The sequence below is a fragment of the Microcaecilia unicolor genome, chromosome 6, assembly GCF_901765095.1.
Source record: "Microcaecilia unicolor chromosome 6, aMicUni1.1, whole genome shotgun sequence".
Classification (NCBI taxonomy): Eukaryota; Metazoa; Chordata; class Amphibia; order Gymnophiona; family Siphonopidae; genus Microcaecilia; species Microcaecilia unicolor.
This window is the reverse complement of record NC_044036.1, coordinates 207503415-207524409: the sequence shown is the minus strand read 5'-3', so window position 1 is coordinate 207524409 and position 20995 is coordinate 207503415. Positions and strand designations below refer to the sequence as shown.

General features: G+C 41.8%; 1 protein-coding gene across 1 annotated transcript in view; it reads right to left on the bottom strand.

The window, feature by feature from the left end:
* The window catches only part of LMX1A (LIM homeobox transcription factor 1 alpha), a 210231-nt gene extending 199111 nt beyond the window's left edge, over positions 1-11120 (bottom strand). The window contains exons 1-2 of the mRNA XM_030206581.1: positions 11045-11120; positions 9440-9626 (exon numbers count right to left, since the gene is read on the bottom strand). Of these exons, the coding sequence (XP_030062441.1) occupies positions 9440-9626; positions 11045-11120 (263 nt within the window). The remainder of the gene's footprint in view (positions 1-9439; positions 9627-11044) is intronic.
* Between the last annotated feature and the right edge of the window lie 9875 nt (positions 11121-20995).

Here is a 20995-nt window from a genome sequence, read left to right as displayed (position 1 = left end):
AGTATGAACAGTGGATGATTCACCCTCTCTAATTGGGTCTGGCACAATAAATTCCACTGTTTGATGCTATTGGAAAAAACAGCAGCCAAAATGTCCTTTAGATGCAAGAAGGAATTCCTTTTGGTATGGGATAAATACATCCAATCATTACCCCCTCAAGCTCGTAGTGAAGGGTTGAATACATTGTGACCAATTGCTGGGATCTTGGTGTGTGTCCCCTTTTTTTCTCTTTTTAGGGTACTTCTTGGTCTGCTCTTTATCAGAGGGTCAAAAGAACCTAGGCCTTCTGTTCTGGAAAGATGTGGGGATAAATCTTGAAAACTTTGATGACTGTTACTGTTTTATTGGTATTTCATGTTGTTACTTGTCATCAGTAAAAATGATTTAAACATAAATGTGCCACTACATACTTTCATGGAGTGTCCTAGTCTGTATTTTTTGAAGGAATAAATCATTAATTTACATTTACCCATTCCACTCCATTCAGTGGGGCTGTGAAAAAAGAAGAGGAGTTTTCTGAGGAGGGAAATATCAGTGAGTATTGCATTCGCTTAGGTAGGGAGTTGTGTGATGTCTCTCAGATTGAGCAAACAGGATTTTCTTTAGTTAGTTCTGTGACCTCTGTCAGTGTGAATAGATCACAGAAGATAGACCTGTCATAGGTTTTGAGGTAGATTTGGGAAGCTGTTAGTGTGGCAGAGCTTAGTGATTAGAAAGAGCAGTGAGAGATTTGAAAGAGAGAAAACTTCATTGAGAATTTTGTAGCAGCTCCTGAGGGAAAGGGAAGGGAATCAACCCTTTAATTCACTTTCTCCTTGGGTGGAGGCACTGGAGCCGACTATGTGGGTGCTGTGGGTGCTTGAGCAACCCCAATATTGAGAAAATTCCTTGTATGTGTCCAGGGAGGGGTTATTTCCATTGGGCTTAGCACCTCCAATAATTTTGAAAAGTTGGCTCCTATGGGTGGAGGTATAAGGGGGTCAGAGATATATAAAGGGAGGGGAACAACAGTGCTGGCTCCGGTGGAGGCATCTGTCAGGTGAGTCCCCCAAATCCAGGAAACACTCCAGAAGGGGTGTTACAACAGACTGTATGCGATTTCACAGATTTGAATAGTTTCATGACCTGCTAATTTGATCATTTCACTCATCATTCTCATTTGTGGATTATTTCTAAATATGCTAAAAAAAAAAAAGCAGCACTTTCAATGAAGATCCTTGTGGCACTCCACTATTCACCTTCCTCCACTGAGATAATTGTCCATTTAATCCTATACTCTGTTTGCTATCTTTTAAACAGTTCCCAATATACTGAATATAACAGCCAGTTTCTGACACATGCCCAGAGAGCCCCATATATTGAGTGCAAACTTGCATGGGTTCCCGCACTGATTATTATGGCCTAATTCAGTGTCCTTTGTTCCAAAAACAGAACTAGGAAATCTCAGTTCTCTAGATTGACATTATATACTGCTTTTTAGAAGTTAAAGAGAATGCTTAGATTCCCAGCAATCTGATTAGCTGTTTACTTTTTAAAATTATTAATGGCCCAATTCCACAATATATGGTATGTTTGCAACGTGCTCATTTTCACATGCACACACTCAGTAATGCTGCTCAAAGTAGCCCTCTAGTCCCTGGATACTGGAAATAATACAGTAATAACATATTCATATATATTAAAAATCTGTTTATTCAAAACCAATTCCAAAGACTAAAGTAACACATTGAACAGGAATGGGGATAGAGAGGAACTTTGTGGGACTCTGAAATTGGCCTTCCAAGTGGCTGACAAGCCATCCCTCTTCTTGACACTATAGTTCTCGGTAGACAAAAAACCTTTGATCCAATGTAATACCCTTCCGTAAATACCTATCACACCACTCTACTTGGCCAACATAAAATCATGGTCAACCAGATCAAAGGCACAAGTGAGATCAAACTGGATAATAATAGTGAAATCCCTACCTTTGCATAATTTATTTTTAAGTGAAAGCCAGAATAGTTTGATATCCTTTACAATTTGCATACCCATGTGACAGGAAAAGTGATTGGTTTGGTGCATAGCATACAGCATGCTAAAAGTCACGTATCAAGTAGGAAAACATGGTTGAGGATATAGATACATGTGTGACTGGACCTAGAACAAGAAGGGGTTGATATTCAGTGCTAGTTAATGGGGTAGGAGAAGATGCAACATAGTTAACCAGTACTGATAGGGTCACCGCAGGATATTTAGCAGAACATAACTGGATAGTGCCAGTGAATATCCTGTCTGACCACTGTGGCACTATCCAGTTAGTGCTTGGGTGGAGTCAGGGCAGAGCCAAGATTTACCTCAGCACTTCTGATATTCCGCCATGGTACCCGGCTGCCTTAATTTAACTAGGGCAGCCTCTGAACATCAGGAATAGTTAGATGACCCCTATCAAGCCACGGAGTACCTGGATATGCAGTGCTCGGACTCGAATAGGGTCTGGTGCTAGAATGCAACTGAAACCGTATCTGTGGCTAAAATTTGTTGAACAGTTGACTGAAAATGGAGCCTCAAATGAAACCGGTATGGCATGCCCTCGATCAAAAGTGGATTGCAGGCCCCTGACCCCTGACAGAAAATGTGCTCCCCTGGCCCCCACCCCTGACCAAAGGTGCTGCCTCCCACCACCCATAGATCCTCCCTGGGCCTACCTTAGAAGCCCTGAGGTCTAGTAGCCTAGCTGGAGCAAGAGCGATCTCCAGTAGCTCCTGCACGTGCTGACTCTGGATTCAAAATGGCTGCTGCATCTCCCCTTTGTGAGTGGAAATGGAGTTTTAGCCTTCCATAGAAATTTCCACTCAATATTCAGTCTACGGCACACAGTGTTTTGTTCTGTTTTTTTAAGTGGAATTTTCTTAGTTGTAGGAGCTCTTTTACTAAATTGTGTTAAGCAGCTAGAATGGATTTTACCAACCCATGCTAGCACTTACCATGAGATAAGACAGACTGTGCTGTAAACATGCCATGCTAATTGCTTAATGTGGCGATGGATGGGATTGGGGAGGAGTGTGGTGTGGTCATCCCTGACTGCTAGCACTTAGGTGATTACCACACACTATCTGTCCCAATTCATGATAGCATGGCCACAATTACTATCACTTCAAGAAATGGTAGTAAGTGTAGTGGCACTACCAACTGACCCAGGTAAATAAATAATATAGTCAAGTGCTGCTGAAGCACATATCCTCCACATCTCCCACTTCCTCTCCCAATCCCCTCACATCACTAACCCCCCCCCCCCCCCCCCGACCTTCTTGGCAACATAATTCTCCTCTCCTGATCCCCCTGCATCACTAGCTCCCCACGATCCTCTCCAGCAACATAATTCTTCTCTCCCGATTCCCCTTTCCCCCATCAAGCAGGTATACTGTAAATATAAATGTCCATGCCTGCATTCAAGGAGCAAATTCTGCCACTTACGCTAGTAATTTAGAAAGACACATGAGCTCTTATGTGTCTTTATAAAATGACACCTCAGTAGGCACCTACTTGACCACTTAACTTAGCTGCCCTGTTATTCAATTTACCCTCATAAAGTCCACTAATCACAGTGTTCAAAGCAGATTACAGCACATCAGGAATAAACAGAATCACACCAATAAAGACATACCACATTTGACATACAACATAGACCTTCATAAAAACTCCCTTGCAATTCATTACTCCCCAACTCCCTCCACCAAAGCATCCCTAAGAGCACAACTAAATAACTCACAACTACCTCACATAAAATCCTTTAACACCCTACTGTATTAAAGAAAAGAAATCACATTCTAGCCTAATTTTAGATTTCAGGGAATTCCACAGTACTGGTCCAACCATCAAAAAACACATGCTTATATATTTGGATTTGGCCTTTTTCAGGCGAGTTACATTTAGGTACAGCAGCTATTTACTTGTCCCTGGAGGGCTCAGAATCTAAGCTGGCACCAAAGGCAATTCTATAACAAGGCTCTTGGTAGAAGCCTGTTCTTTAAAGGAAAGTGGGCACCTATGACTTTTATAGAACAGTAGTTTAACTGGGTATAAACCTACGTAGAATTTAGGCACAGTCCCTTATGCCAGCCATAGAGCTGGTGTAAATGCTCAGCCCTGAAGGCTAGAGATACACAAGTAACTTACAAAATTCTGTAAGTTATTATATGTTATCCCCTGGATTTTACATAGCTCGCCAAAAGTTGGGAAACCATATTTGGGCACGAATCCCAGATCTGCACACAAATTTTTGCACCACTACAATCAATAATTGGTTTTAATTAGCACTCATATGGGTTTATGTGCGGATCTGCCCTGCACTCTATTCTATAAAATGTGCGCTTATGGGGGTCATGAGCTGGTCATGAGCAGAGAGCTGCATGGGGACAGAAATTCCACCCATCCCTGCCCATGCCCTATGGAATCTAACACATATCCACCCATATCCACTAAGATTCATTCCATTTCCACCCATCCTCACAATTAATCTCCTCCATTCCCACATGTACCCGCAGGAATTGATGCTATTATTTACGTGCTCGCAGCCCTCTGTTTCCTTCCAACCTCAACAGCCTCCCTTGATTTTTTGAATGGTATTCACTATTCAACCACCGAGTGTTCCAAGCCTCTTTCTGGTGTTCCAGCTGGCTCTCTGGGCATTCGAAGACTCATTTTGGTGCTCCAACTGCCTTTTTCCATACGTTCTAGGCCTCATTCTAGTGCTCCAATTGCCTCTCTCAGTGCATTGCAAGCCTCATTCTGAAGTCGCCAGAGATTTTGACTACACTCCCGCAGGAATCCCACAGCAACTTCTTCTGGGTTCCATGGGATTCCCATACAGTTACCTAGTCAGGAGCATTCCCAGAAATTAAGCGTGATGTTACAGAATAAGGTCCAACTACCATTAGATGTGTGTCAGCATTCACCCCAGGTTTCAGCTGGCGTCAGTGTGGTTAGGTGCAAGATCCATGCTAAACTAGTATTCGATAAAGGACGCTCCACGCGGTACGTCCTTTGCAGAATTCTAGTTTAGCACAGATCTTCCTAGCAACTAACTTTAGATGCCATTTATAGAATTTCCCTCTATGTGCACGTGAGTCCCAGCCATGGCTTGCCCAAAGTCCATCTATGTGAATACCCACATGTCAAATATGAGCTATGTAATATATTTGTTTATTTACAGATAACACTTAGAGTTTCATCATTTACATATTTAAGTGCACATATATACGTGCATATAACACTATGCTAATCATTTACGTGTGTATGTGAACACATGCATAAATGAGCAGTTTCCGGTGAAGCAGTATTCTGTAAATACACATCTAAATGGGATGGCAGGTACTCTGCAAGTGGGCATTCACATGAACGAGTTTGGTCAGAGTGTGCATGGGGTGCATATCTATGCACTTAGATTGCACAAGACTGTAAATAGATTATACAATTTTACAATCTAGGTGTGAGCATTTACCTCGGCACTATAGCTGGTGTGTTTGCACGTTTAATGAAGGCACATTTTTGGCCACTTAAACTAGTGTTCTATAAAGTAGCCGGCCGATATTCAACTAGCGCAGGGCAGCAAGTGGTCTGCCCGATGCTGGCGCTAAACCCGGATATTTAATGCCGAGCTGTTTCCGGTGACCAGCATTGAATATCCGGGGGTTTATTTTTTGGACAGCTTAAACTTAACTGGCTGTGTAATATTCAGCACTGGCCAGTTAAGTTTATAGTGGCCAAGAAGAGGCCTGCTATTTGGGCAGCCCAATTTGGCTGTTAATCATAGCCAGCGATTTGCTGAATATTTGTGGCTAGTCAGCTATATCGCAGGATATAGCTGGTTAGCTGCTATCTATAACAGTGTGCGCAACTTAAATGATTGACTAGCTAATCAGCACTATCAATTGCATGTTAACAAGCAATTATCAGCACTAACTGGCATTAAGATTTATGCGCAAAACTCACTAAGTGTATTCTGTGACATGGTTAGCGTAAATTCTCATAGTTGAAAAGGGGGCTTGGCCATGGGTGGGACATAAGCGTTTCTAAAATCCATGCAAGTTGTTATAGAATATACCTGCTCTGTGCTTAATTTAGGTGCCGGGATTTATGCCAAGTAAAACATGATGTAAATGGCTGTGACTAAATTTGGTCACGTTGAGAGGCACTCGGCATATTCTATATATCATGTGGAAATTTAAGCCTATTCTATAAAATTTACGCTTACTTTGAAGACCATGCCTAAATGGGCAGTATTCACAATGGAGAAGGGTAGTTAGTGGGGTTCCTCAGGGGTCCGTGCTAGGACCGCTGCTTTTTAATATATTTATAAATGATTTAGAAATGGGAGTAACTAGCGAGGTAATTAAATTTGCTGATGACACAAAGTTATTCAAAGTCGTTAAATCGCGACAGGATTGTGAAAAATTACAAGAGGACCTTACGAGACTGGGAGACTGGGCGGCTAAATGGCAGATGATGTTTAATGTGAGCAAGTGCAAGGTGATGCATGTGGGAAAAAAGAACCCGAATTATAGCTATGTCATGCAAGGTTCCACGTTAGGAGTTACGGACCAAGAAAGGGATCTGGGTGTCGTCGTCGATAACACACTGAAACCTTCTGCTCAGTGTGCTGCTGCGGCTAAGAAAGCGAATAGAATGTTGGGTATTATCAGGAAAGGTATGGAAAACAGGTGTAAGGATGTTATAATGCCGTTGTATCGCTCCATGGTGCGACCGCATCTTGAGTATTGTGTTCAATTCTGGTCGCCGCATCTCAAGAAAGATATAGTAGAATTGGAAAAGGTGCAGCGAAGGGCGACTAAAATGATAGCGGGGATGGGACGACTTCCCTATGAAGAAAGACTAAGGAGGCTAGGGCTATACAGCTTGGAGAAGAGACGGCTGAGGGGAGACATGATAGAGGTATATAAAATAATGAGTGGAGTGGAACAGGTGGATGTGAAGCGTCTGTTCACACTTTCCAAAAATACTAGGACTAGGGGGCATGCGATGAAACTACAGTGTAGTAAATTTAAAACAAATCAGAGAAAATGTTTCTTCACCCAACGTGTAATTAAACTCTGGAATTCGTTGCCGGAGAAAGTGGTGAAGGCAGTTAGCTTAGCAGAGTTTCAAAAAGGGGTTGGACGGTTTCCTAAAGGACAAGTCCATAAACCGCTACTAAACGGACTTGGAAAACTCCAAAATTCCAGGAATAACATGTATAGAATGTTTGTACGTTTGGGAAGCTTGCCAGGTGCCCTTGGCCTGGATTGGCCGCTGTCGTGGACAGGATGCTGGGCTCGATGGACCCTTGGTCTTTTCCCAGTGTGGCATTACTTATGTACTTATGTACTTATGCCTAGGAGTATTTTTTTTTCCATACGGAATTTTTAGGCACCATATATAGAATCTAGCCCTATGTGTCATCATGAATATTCAGAGGGAGATAGCCGGCTACCTCTCCCCCCCCCCCCTTGAATATTCATAGCTGGGTAATTGCTACAGTGTCACAGCCTCACTTAGCTGTCCTTTAATCATCTCCTAGTTAATAATTAGGGGTTGACTTAAGAGCATGAAAACTCATAAATTCTATTTTCTTTAACTCACAGTAAAAGGATCAGAAGTCATACTTGGTGAACTGTGGCGATTGTGCTCCTGAGGTATCATAGTAATCCTCCTCTTGCTCTTCTGATAGACCAAATTTAGTGACAGTGTTCAGAGGATGTGGTATAATGGAGTCATTTCCCTTCCTTGATTCCTACCACCCTCTCCTCTTCCTATCCATAGCACATATAGGCAGGCTTGTCTTTATAGGTACATTACTAACTCCCATTTAGAATGTAATGATTTTTTCTCTTTTTTAAATTTTCAAATGTACTTCTCTAAATCAAGAACCAAATGTTAGCAAAACATAGGTGCTACACTATAACTCAAGAAAATGCCATTTAAATTACATAGCTGTGAGAATGTAAGCTCCACTCAGTGTGACAAAGGTAATGTCCTCCATATAGCACTGGAAACCTTATGATCCCCATAGGCATATCTGAAAACACCTCCACAGAGAAGTAACTAATGAAAACTGGACAATCAATTCTTTGTGAAGGTTAAGCAGTTTATTACTAAGGAACCCCCACCCCACATTTTTTCCAGCATAGGATACAGCTAGAAAGGTGAATGTCTAATCAGTATAAAAACAACCAGGTAGAAAACCAATATTTATTTAAAAATAATCGTCATCATTATTCTGTCACATAGAAATAGAGCCTTTAGTGCAGAAAATAAACCTGGCAAAGATATCAAACTATATTAGAAAAAAAAAAAAAAATATATATATATATATATATATATATATATATATATATATATATATATATAAGAAGAATCTTAGAACATCTCCATTAAGCTTTTCCTCAAGTTTATAGAATTTACATGCAAGCAAAAACCCTAGACCGCTATAACTGAGAAAATCCAATAGTTATTGATTATTTGCAAGAAATTTCTAAATATAAAGGAAAAAGACAGAAGATATGAGCTCACTAACCCCAGAACCTTCTCTATCCAGGGCAACATTACCCTACCTACAAAGTCTCTCCACTCTTTTGTTTGCCAAAAATGAGATTAATTGAGAAGTGGGGGAGCTATTTAGTACATTTGTAAAGAAATTTTAGGGGGAAAAAGCGCTTTTCCGATTCATTTTTATTAGTGCAACTGTGCAAAAGGGTATCAAAACTAATATGTAAATATCAGCCTCATATGACATATCACATGTGAGGACTCAAACGAGTGTCTGTGACTTCCTGGACGCTATCAAGCACTAGTCAGGACACTGCCTCCACGCAGTTTTAGCATCGTATTCCCCACCCTTCCAATTCCCCTAAAAGCCTATGTAGCCAAATGTTCAACTTAATCTCATATTTTTGAAAAAAGCGATGGAATGAAAAAGTAAATTGCTGGTAAAATGCTGGTAAAATAAATTCGTTCTAGTTGCACAGTTTGAAGGACTGTGTGATTACAAAAACAAACAAAACATACCAAAAAGAACAGTAAGCCTTTCTGAAGACCTTTCTGTAGGAAAGTCCTTTTAATAATTCAATTCCAATAAAAAGGATGCGTAGGTATTTTACCAAACCTGAACTGATCATGAGCTTCCCGTGGAAATATGCATTTAATAATAAGATAATATAAACATTTTCTGACAATATAAATCACAACATTAGAATTCTGACTCATAGAACAGACACTTTTGGATCGGTTAATTCGATTATGCTTATTGTAAAGACACAATTTTTCCTTCCTATTCTTATGGCAAAAAGAGAGCTTGTATTTCTCAATTATCTTAGAAAAAGACAAGGCAAATTTCCAATCACCCAGGGACTGCAGCATTGCAAACGAATTTCGCCCTCTTTTTGCCTGGGAGCACACTTACTTTTCATAGTCCTGCTTGCAGTAGAGTCTCTTCTCTCGGTAGAAGCAGCTGCTCTCCAGGGGCTCCTCGCACAGAGCACACTGCACACAGCGCTCATGCCACAAAGTGTCATTCAGCCGAAGCAGGAACCGGTCGCAAATCACTCGCTGGCAGCCCTCACAAACCGATTTCTGCTTCAGATCTCGTCCTGCAATCCAACAAAAACCAGACCGAGAGGTGCACTAACTGACTTTAATCATCATACTTGCAGTGTCCAAAAACTGGGTTCATCCAGTCCAGTAGTATGCTTGTGGGAGGAATACATTCCTATTAACATAATTATATACGGGACTGATGCAGGTAAAGTCAAAGCTTGCAGACAGGGAATCAGCCAAGGAAACGCCAAGAAAGTCCCTGAGAGCAGAGCTTAGGCCTTCCAAGGAACACAGCACTTTTAAAGCATCGGCATGGTTACTAGTTTTGCAGTTTCGACTATATCGTTTTTAAATCCTTTTTTCAGCTGCATTTAAATATCTCCTAAAAAGAGAAAGATGTGTCTATTTAATTGTAGCTAATTAGTTTGAACAAGAACAATAAATAAACATGGTGTACCGCTGAATAGTTTCATTCATAAACATATGAACTGAAATGAATGAATGAAAAACTGAAATCCATACATCCAAGAAACAGGGGAAAGAAGAAGCCTGTTCCGATCCTCCAACACATCTGGATATGCGTATTTCTGTTTATTAAGTAAAATTTATTTGCATCTTAAGTAGTTAGTTGGCATAGTTCGTGAGGATGAGGTGCCACAATGAATTTCGCAGAAAACTTGCCCTTTGTGGTCTAAAGGCTGGTGTGGAACTGTCTTGTCTAACTGGTTTACAACAGCTGGATATGGAAAGATTTTCTTGAACATACGGACTTGCAGGTGTCTTCAAACTTGAAGCAATAACAAGTCGTGAAACTTCTCGACTCATTTATTCATACTACAAATGTATGACATAAAAATCTCATCTCTCAAGCCGTGCCAACAATGTATTTATTGCACAGCTCTTGCAATTAGTTTGTTATTTCTTCCAGTGGTTTTTTAAAGTCCAATATGTGTATGCAGAATAATATTTACTAACGGGAACATTTTTATTTTTAAGCACACTGAAGAAATCGGTAAAGTTGTGCACTGCTACTCTAAAAATCACGAGCACTGAATGACTGCAGTTTTACAATTTCACAAGTTTTATATTGGACTTTTAGAAAGTCTGGATGCTGAAACATTTTGCGTTCATAGCACATGATCATTATGCTTTTTGGTCAAAAACATGAACAATTATAATGATGGTTATTGCTAAGTTATTGATGATCTATAAATATGTTTTAAATTATAAGCTTTTCAAATGACATTCCGATAAATTCCCCATTAGTGGGACAAGAGGAGATAGTAAGCAACTGAATGGAAAATATAAAACGTTTAGGCAACCACATTTTCTGAAGCTCTGCAAATATAGGAATCTAGAGCGTTAAATCATGCTATGATTTCATTATTTCTACTTTGAATGACATAGAATATTCCTTAAAAGGCCTTCCTTTCAGAGTCACTAAACATATAAAAAGCAAAAACAAACTTACCTAGCAGTGTGGAGAAAGTTGCCGACGTTTTAATGCCAGTTTGCAAATTCTCTTCTATTTTCAATCCATCCAACATTTTGCTGTAATTTTATATATACATATATACATAGTTTGAATTTATTACAAAATTAAAAATACGAATTTCAGATGTATGAACAAATGCCTTATTCCATATCCTCCTGCGAAGACATATTTGCTTTGTTTTAGCTAATCAAATATTCGAATAATAAAGCAATTACCACGTTGGCTTGAGGATATCCGGGTAGTCATCTAAATATACTGTAGTATAAATGCATGCATTAGTTTTATAAGGCTATTAGTTGGGATTGAATGGCATCTGGGATTTGTATTATAATTGTAAAGAACACAGGAAAACTATGAACCAGGTAAATGGTAAATAGCGTGTCTGGTTCTTGTAGAAGAATACAAATAATTTATTCTCCGTGCCTGCTGATAATTGCGAGAGCTAAATAATGTGCTATTTACCTGCTGGGCTGAAAAGAAGATGAAAAGTTTCGATTTTTCCAGAGATTCTTTTCTGTAGAGAAAGCAACTTGAAATCCTGGCATGAATGCTTTCCTGATTTCAGGTTCTCACACCCAGCAGCTCAACTTTTAATTCATTTGACAAGCAGGCTGATAGAAGCCGTCTTGTGTAGTGCAGTCATACAGAAAAGTTAGTAGGTGCTCGTAGCTGTCAGTTTTCAGGACACTTCCTTCCTCCAGCCTTTTGCCAGTGCCTCGTCCCTCCCCTCCCAGTAGCCCTTTTTCTATTTGCTTTTCCCTGCAGAGTAGGTGTTTCTGTTTGAGAAAGATCTGTGCCACGGTCTCTGCCTTTATATCCCGGTGTCTTTCCGTAGCCTGGCTCACCTAGAGAGTACCTTATCCCCGGAATCTGTTTCGGTGGTGTTGTTTTTTTCTGCTCCTTCAGCTTTAACTGGTCTCATATCCTGTATATTCATTATCTCCCTCTCCTCTCTTCTTTGCTCTGCTGTTTCCTTCACAGATCCCATCCCCACCCCTCCTCTAACTTTGCTATCGCATGTCCACATTCTCTTCGTTTCGACAGCGTAAGGGATAAGCCACTGAAGTAGCTGCCAGTTTGCCACATGAAACGGTCTCCAAAGGAAATCGGGAAGGTGATCTTTGGGGTAATAGAAATTGTTCGGAATTTCTCGAACAATAGTTTGCAGGTGAGTGAGCACGTCTAACTGCGATCCTCAGGACTTCATCAGGCATTAATCGGGGAGTACACACAAAAGGGATTCCAAGTTCAAGCATGGTACTGAGCACTACAGAAAAAGCATGTTTTGTTTTGAAGATGTTCGGTAGAAGGGAGAAATGGAGCTGTAGGGACCGATCTAACGCAATACGTGTCTGGTATTTTCAAGGTATCTTTAATCATGAAAAATGAATTAAATCAAGAAAAAACTTTGGCACAGAAAAGATCCACCATCGTATATTTGAAATGTTCAAATGTCTGTATCCTGGATGGGTGGAAAGCAGAGATTTATTGGAAGCACTAGGAATCAAGCCTCATCATTTCTGCAGAGGTAGTATCAGACCTCAGAAACGGGCTGAATCAAATGGGTCACACTACATGTAATGTTCGCTTAATAATTTACCTTCTCTGTTGTGGAATTGTGCCGAAATACACAATCGAAAGGCTCCTTTTACAAGGCAGTGCAACCAATTAGCAGCCCACTGAATGTGAAGTAGCCCATTCAGGGGGTCTTTTCCAAAGCGTTGGTAAGCCCAACATACCGAACGCTAAATCGGAACTACCGCTGGCCAACATGGCCACTGGCCCAAGTAAGCGCCATTTCCAGGGGGAAAAGAAACCCCCCAGAAATACCTTGCGCGGCTGTAACCTGGCAGTAACCGGAAATCGCCATGCAGCCAGGATACTGCAACAGCCCTTATCGCCACCTCAAAGAGTGGCTAAGGGCTCCCTGCCACATGGCCATGCAGTAAAAGTTCTCTTACGCATGGCCATGTTTGTCTGGGAGCTTTTTACCACTGCAGTTAAAAGGGTTCTGGCATTGGAGAAATGGCCCCTGCTGCTAGCACAGGACCCTTTTCCCCTCAGCTTGATAAAAGAACCCCTCAATTTCCATGAGCTTCTTCGCATTCAGCATATGCTAATCAGTAATGGCACTTTGTAACAGGATCCTAAGGGTGGTTGAACAATTTTTGGATGTACTCTGCAGAAGTTATTGTTTTCTTTTGCAATGTGTGTATGGATTCCCGTTCTGGTGTGTGCATGTGATCATTTTTGAATATTTGTTTATACATGACTGCGATTTCTGAACATTCGGCATCATTAAAGGACAGACTTTGAAATGCCCAGTTGGGTATATATGCTAATCTTAACTTTGTGAAATGTTTCAGACATATCCATCTACTTGCGCCCATGATATAACTTAATTCTTTATTCTGTCTCACTGGTGGTGGGGTAGTGGCACAGGAAGGAAAGAGTTGCTAGACCACAGTGAAAGATCCAAGGGAGTGAGAGAAATTCCTAATGCGGTGGCAGGGGAACAAGGAATGGAAGGGTAAAAAAAAATGCTGGGGGGGGGGGAGAGCAGAGGGAAGCAAGAACTGGAATGATTGGTGGGGAGAAAGATGGGGGGGGGGGGGGGGGGAAGACCCTGAACCCACTGAGTGGAGAAGGAGGAAGGAAGAGAGGGGGGTAGAGAAATATGCTGGGATGGGGTGGGATTTGAGTGGAGGAAAAAAAAGCAAGAGACTGGGCCAGGGGGAGAGTCTCCAGAGTGGGAAGTGCAGGAGAAAAGGAACAGAGGGGGATAAGCTGGGCACAGTAAGGCACAGGGACATGGAGGGAATGATGATAGACAAGAGACCCTAGAAAGAGCAGATGATGGATGGGAGAGGGTGGGTGAGGGAAGAAGGGGAAAAGCAGCAGAAGATGAATTGGAGGGGAGATGGGAAAAGACCAAAAGATGGATGGGACTAGAGGAGAAGAGGACCAGAACAGGAGATTCTTTATCTGTGTTTATACCTTTCACTATTAATTAAAATGTTCTATTACGTATTGTGTTGACATTGTAAGTAGTATACTAAGCCGTACTTTGTATTGTTATTTGAATATTTTTACTGCTGCAATTGCCTATTGCTCATGTTTGATCTATTCTTACTGTACACTGCCTTGAGTGAATTCCTTCAAAAAGGCGGTAAATAAATCCTAATAAATAAATAAAAATAAGCTGTGGTAAGCACTAATGAGTGCTTACTGCAGGGTAAAAGGCACTAGTGCAGGTGTCCCGCAGTATTTTTGTGCCCTGTGCTAATGGGTTAGCACAGCTACATTGCAGCATGCTTACTGATTAGCATGTGGTTAGCATAGGAACCCTTACCACCTATATAATGGGTGGCAGTAAGGGCTCCCCCGCTAATGGCCACATGTTAATGGGAAAATTAGTGCATGGTCGTTAATGAAATAAATGGAAAATATGACTATTTTACAGCCATGCTAAAAGTGTTCTCAGCATGTGGGAAAGCCCTTTTTTTTTTTACCACAGCTTAGTAAAAGGGCCCCTAAGTTTGTATCTGAGGCAATAGGGCCCTTTCACTAAACAATTACTGCACGGCAACCTGGAACTACCACATGCCTAATATGGGTGCTGGTGGTAGTTCCACCCCCGGCGTGCACCATTTCCGGTGCTACAGAAAATCAGGCTCGATTTTCTAGTGCAGGGGTTACCCGGCAGTAATCGGGCAGTGTGCGGGAGCCCTTACCGCCACCTCAATGTGTGGCGACAACAGCTCCTCCCGAAACGGTCGCACGCTAAGTGTGAACTTACCGTACAGCCATTTCTTTTGGGGGGCTTTTTACCTACTGCTGTACAAGAGGTCATAGCTTAGTAAAAGTGCCCCTAAGTGATTTGCCCAAGATTACAAGGAATTCTAGTGAAATTTAAACCCTGGCTTCCCTGGTTCTTATTTCAGGAATCTATCCTCTAGCTCCTTCTTCAGTAGACCGCACTATTTTTACATTTTTATGTTTGTTTGAAATTAACTGTAATTATCAAAAGAACTACCATAATTAGGGAGCAATTGATTCAACCAGGGGATTCCCTGTGGGCTGTGCCCTCCTTTTTGAGAAAGTCTACTACAGATACATTTAGCTCTGTAACAAACATCTGTGTGAAAATCAGCTCGCAGGCAGCTGTAGTTAAAATAACTACATTTCTCCGAGTTATTTGCCAAGACATATTTTCAAAGCACTTAGATTCACAAAGTTCCATAGATAACTATGGAACTTTGTAAGTCTAAATGCTTTGAAAATATGCTTCCATGTACCTTTGTGAGTGGAGGAGTGGCCTAGTGGTTAGGGTGGTGGTCCTGAGGAACTGAGTTCAATTCCCAGCACAGGCAGCTCCTTGTGACTCTGGGCAAGTCACTTAACCCTCCATTACCTGCCACATTGAGCCTGCCATGAGTGGGAAAGCACTGGGTACAAATGTAACAAAAAAAAAAATGAGTCCTAAAATTATAGTTAACTGCACAATTCAAATTTAATATAGTTTGTATGCTTTTGCATCACAGAAGCTCATTGTTTATGAACAGGAATATGCAGGGAAACAAAAATTGTTTTCTTTAGTTTTCCGTGTCCTTTAAAGCATTTTTAATTTTTGCTTGCATTTTCATTTCAGGAGCAATGCTGCTAATAATACACACTGATTCTGAGATGATGACTGGAGGCAGGAACAAATGGGCAAGGTGGTTTGGAAGGTGAGGAGCAAATGAGGTGTTAGGGGCTGAACAGAGACTTTTTTTTAAAAGGACATTTGCTGTTCTCTTCAGGGCCTATTACAGCCAGCAGGAATTTTATTTTATTTTATTACCAGGGTCATCCAAACTGATGTGCTGCCTTCAACTTAGATGACCCTTTAACCTCCATGTTAGAATCTTTACTATGTGCAAACATTTTAAAAAATCATTTTGTTTAGTTTCCTGTGTTGTTTATACAAATTTTTGTTTTATTCTGTTTATATTTTGGGCTCCTTTTACAAAGCTGTGGAAGTAATTACCATGCGCCAAATGCGACAAAGCCTATAGCAATTGAATGGGCTTTGTTAGATTTGGTACACCGCTAATTGCTAGTGCGGCACTGTGAAAGGAATTCCTTTATGTTTAAACTTTTGTTTATTTGTTTGTTTTTTGTTTTGGGACAGTGCCCATGTTTGATTGTCAAGGCCCTCAGACAAAATGGACCTGAGTATCTAAAATGGGGGCTTGATATACTGCCTTTCTGTGGTACACTCAAAGCAGTTTACAATTGTCATATGCAGGTACTTTCTCAGTCCTTAAGGGTCTCACAATCTAAGTTGGGGCAATGGTGAACTTGCCCAGAATCACAAGGAGTTGCAGTAAGAATCAAACCCAACTCCCCAGGTTCTTAGCCTACTGCACGAACCACTAGGCTACTCCTCCACTCTAAGGTAGTCTTAAGGAGCATTACTGTCTGTACCCTCATTAAAAGAAATTGCATGATGTGATTCCTGAGAAGATAGTGGAGACAAAAATGAAAACAGAATTCAAAATGAAGTGAACATATGCAGAGGATTCCTAAAAGGCAAGAAGATGGAAACCAATCACTGAGCACTTCAACTTCAAACAACAGTGAAATGATTTTTTCAGTCCTTTTAAGGAGGCATGGGGGTAATCTGCATGGAATAATAGTTACAATCCCAAATGAAGATATGAGTCTTCTGTGACTTTATTGCCTATGGAACATGAACTGTGTTTTTGCAGTAAGTTATTAAGGGTGAATGGCTTGTACAGATCCCAGGCTTAACAGCAGAGTGAGCTGCACCGACACTGGCCTGGGCAAATATGACGGACTTTGGGTGAGGCCTTGCTCGCCCAGGCCAGGGTGAGGGAGTGGCTTTGAGTCTAAAGAATATGGGAAATGGAAGGAACCAAGCCCACTGAGTCTTGAGCCTTCCAACTGGGCAAAATTTGAAAAGATTTGCCCAATTGGTTGCTTCCCCCAAGCAGCTGAGGTGGGATGTGAGGGAGATATTTAAGGGGTTGCATCCTCTGGAGATTCTTCAGTCTCCTCAGAGGCATCCTGTTACTACCATCTTCTGTGTACTTACAGCACAGCAGGAGCTGTGGTCTAGTAGTTGAGGAGCTGCCTCTGAGTTAAAGCAGGAGCACTCCTTATGAATTTGAGTCCTGCCTTTACAGCTATAGCAAATGAGAGAATTGCAGTGGATCCTTCAGAGGTTACCTTGTTGATAGGGGATTCTGTTATTGAATTGCCAGACTGGCTGAGTCCTTCTGCAGATCCAGTTGCTTTAAATGTCCAAGGAGAGGTCTTGTGCTGCTACCCCCTTGGCAAAGAAGAAAACTAAAAGGTCAGGTAAGTAGGTTGGCTGTCTCCAGCACTGCAGCCTGTTGCTCCTGGGCAGACCCTTCTGCTTCTGCTGTGCAGGTTCTTTCTCCTGTTGGGGGGGGGGGGGGGGGGGGGGGACAGTGCTTTTCATCTCCGGTGTGGTGGTGAGCTGCAGAAGGCCCAGGATACTATTGACATAGCTGGGGAGCAGTTTGATGAGCAGCCCTGGGAAGGGAGAGGCAGCAGCAGAATGGGATTTTCCTCCTCCTCCTTCTTGGTACAGAGATGGGGACCTTAGCCTGTAGGCTCTTCTCCTGCATGGTGGGGGCCTCCTAGATCTGGTTTGGGTTGGGCCTGAGGAAACTGGGACCTCTCTGTTCCAGACTGGGGTGGTTGGGGTTCCTCTTTCCTACATGCATCACTTTGTACTTGCTCACATTAAACGTCATCTGCCAATTAGATGCCCAGTCTCCCAGTTTTGTAAGGTCCTCTTGTAATTTTTCACAATCCTCTTGCGATTTAACAACTTTGAATAACTGTGTTGTCAGCAAATTTAATCACCTCACTAGTTACTCCCATCTCTAGATCATTTATAAATATGTTAAAAATCAGCAGTCCCAGCCCACACCCTGTGGAACCGCACTATCTACCCTGCTCCATTGAGAATACTGATCATTTTAACCCTACTTTCTGTTTTCTATCTTTTAACTAGTTTTTCATCCACAATAGAGAACACTACCTCCTATCCCTTGAGTCTCCAGTTTCCTCTGGAGTCTTTCATGAGGTACTTTGTCAAATGCCTTTTGAAAATCCAGATACACAATATCGACCGGCTTACCATTATCCACATGTTTGTTCACCTCTTCAAAGAAATGTAATAGATTCATGAAGCAAGATTTCCCTTCACTAAATCCGTGTTGGCTTTGTCTTATTAATCCATGATTTTGAATATGCTCTGTAATTTTGTTCTGTATAATAGTCTCTACCATTTTGCCCATCAACGACATCAGGCTCACTGGTTTATAATTTCCCAGATGAACCTCTGGAACCTTTTTTAAAAAAAATCTGCATTACATAGGCCACCCTCCAATCTTCCGGTATCATGCTTGATTTTAATGATACATTACATATTACTAACAATAGTTCTGCAAGTTCATTTTTCAATTCTATCGGTACTCTGGGATGAATACCATCCAGTCCAGGAGATTTGCTACTCTTCAATTTGTCAAATTGCCCCATTACATCTTCCAGGTTTCCATTTAGTTTGACTCATCAGCTTTGAATATAATTTCTGGCACCAGTATCTCCCAAATCTTCCTCGGTGAAGACCAAAGCAAAGAATTCATTTAATCTCTCCACTATGGCTTTGTCTTCCTTGAGTACCCCTTTTACCCCTTGGTCATCTAATGGCCAACTGATTCTTTTGCTGGCTTCTTGCTTTTATTATACCTAACATTTTTTTTTACTATGTGTTTTGCCTCCAACGCAATCTCTTTTTCAAAGTCCCTCTTTGCCTTCCATAGCAGTGCTTTGTATTTGACTTGCCATTCCTTATGCTGTTTCTTATTATTTTCAGTCAGATCCTTCTACCATTTTCTGAAGAATATTCTTTTAGCCCTAATAGCTGAGTGGTGCATATAGGCATACCCATTTACACCTGCCGTTGACTAGGCATAAATAGTATGTCTTCCTTTTGGGCATGCTGATGGGGGCTTGTGCTAGTATTCCGTTATCGAATCAGTGCTCCCCACACTGCATCAGGGAGCCCAAAAGGAGGTGCCACATTATAGAATTGTCCCCATAGGGCTTGGAAGGCCTCTACAAAACACCTCCTACCCATATGACCCAAAATGTGAAACTAAACAGCCAAGATTCTAAATGAAAGGCTCTCTCTGCAATACAACTAATTATAAGGGCTCCTAATTGATGACATGCAGTATTCCCAGGCCACTAAGATTTTCCTGACATTATACACAGCATGTCTGTTCCTCACAAATGCCACCTGATCATCCTTGATTAATGATGGCAATATGTTTGCCAACCTAAACCATAAAACCTTGGCATTGATCATTAGGTCTATGCTAAGCAGGAAAATATGTTGAAAGGATAAAACCAGACTATAGTCTTTCCCCAGTTTAGGTATGAGAGTTACCAGAGCTTGGTTAGCCTCCATGGGAAAAAAAAATTCTGCTTGATAACCTGATCAAAATAACATTCAAAAGGATCTGATAGCTAAGTTTGCAATAGTTGATAAAACTCCCCTGTATATCCTATCAGATCTTGTTGCTTTATAAGACAGCATAGATTGAATGACCCATCTAATTTCTTCCTTATTAATTGGGCCATTTACCAGCTTATAATCGAAAGTGATCGCTGGCCATCTTCTGACATAAATCGGGAGATGGCCGGCAATTTCTTAAAAGCGGCGAAATCGGTATAATTGAAAGCGGCATTTTTGACAGCATCGCCACTTTCCCGTCGCTTCGCCAGTGAAAGTTCAAGGGGGCGTGTCGGTAGATTAGCGAAGGCGGGACATGGGCGGGCATGGGCGTGGCTACCAGATGGCTGGCTTTTGCCGATCATGGAAAAAAAAAGCGGCGTTAAGCAGTATTTCGCCGGCTTTACTTGGTCCTTTTATTTTCACGACCAAGCCTCAAAAAGGTGCCCCAACTGACCAGATGACCACTGGAGGGAATGGGGGATGACCTCCCCATACTCCCCCAGTGGTCACCAATTCCCTTCCAAACTAAAAAAATAAAACTAAAAACCTTTTTTGACAGCCTGTATGCCAGCCTCAAATGCCATACCCACCTCCATGACAGCAGAATGTGTTGTATCCTCCGACAGCCTTTCCCTGGTTGCGATGTGGCTCTGGGGTGAGTGTGACACCTTTTCTGTTAGGTACCCTGCAGAGAGTCACATTAGCAATGCATTGTGGTGGGTGTAGGGTACTGGGCTCTACTCCCATGGTGCTTTTCCCCCCTGCTAACTGGGTCAGAGTGTGCCCTGTTTTGTTTCCTGATGTAGTCCATGCGGTAGTGGCCATTTTTGTAAGCCAGTTTTAGATCCCTTTCCTGTGTTACCCAAGTCAGAGAACGTAGTTCTTACCTTGAATGGTGCTGAAAGAGGGCATTGTACACCATTGTGCCAGCTCTGACCTACTGCTAATCTTAGTACCAGGGGACTCTTTGCCAGTGGGGCACAACCTCTGATCTGCAGTTAACTGTGAGTAAACGTGCTTATTTCAAGAAAGGACTTTTTCAGAGAGATTAGTCTTCAGGTGTGAACTGGTGTGCCAATGTTATACAGCAGCAATAAGTCCTAGAGGCTGTATGCAGGTCCCTGGAGCAATTTTAGTGGGTGCAGTACATTTGTGGGTAGTGGGTTTGGGGGGCTCAGCTCCCAAAGTAAGGGAGCTATGCACGTGGTGGGAGCTTTTCTGAAGTCCACCGCAGTGACCCCTAGGGTGGCTGGTTGGTGTCCTAGCATGTCAGGGGGGCCAGTGCACTAAAAATGCTGGCTCCTCCCATGGCCAAATGCTTTGAATTTGGCCGGGGTTTGAGATGGCCAACATAACTTTCCATTATC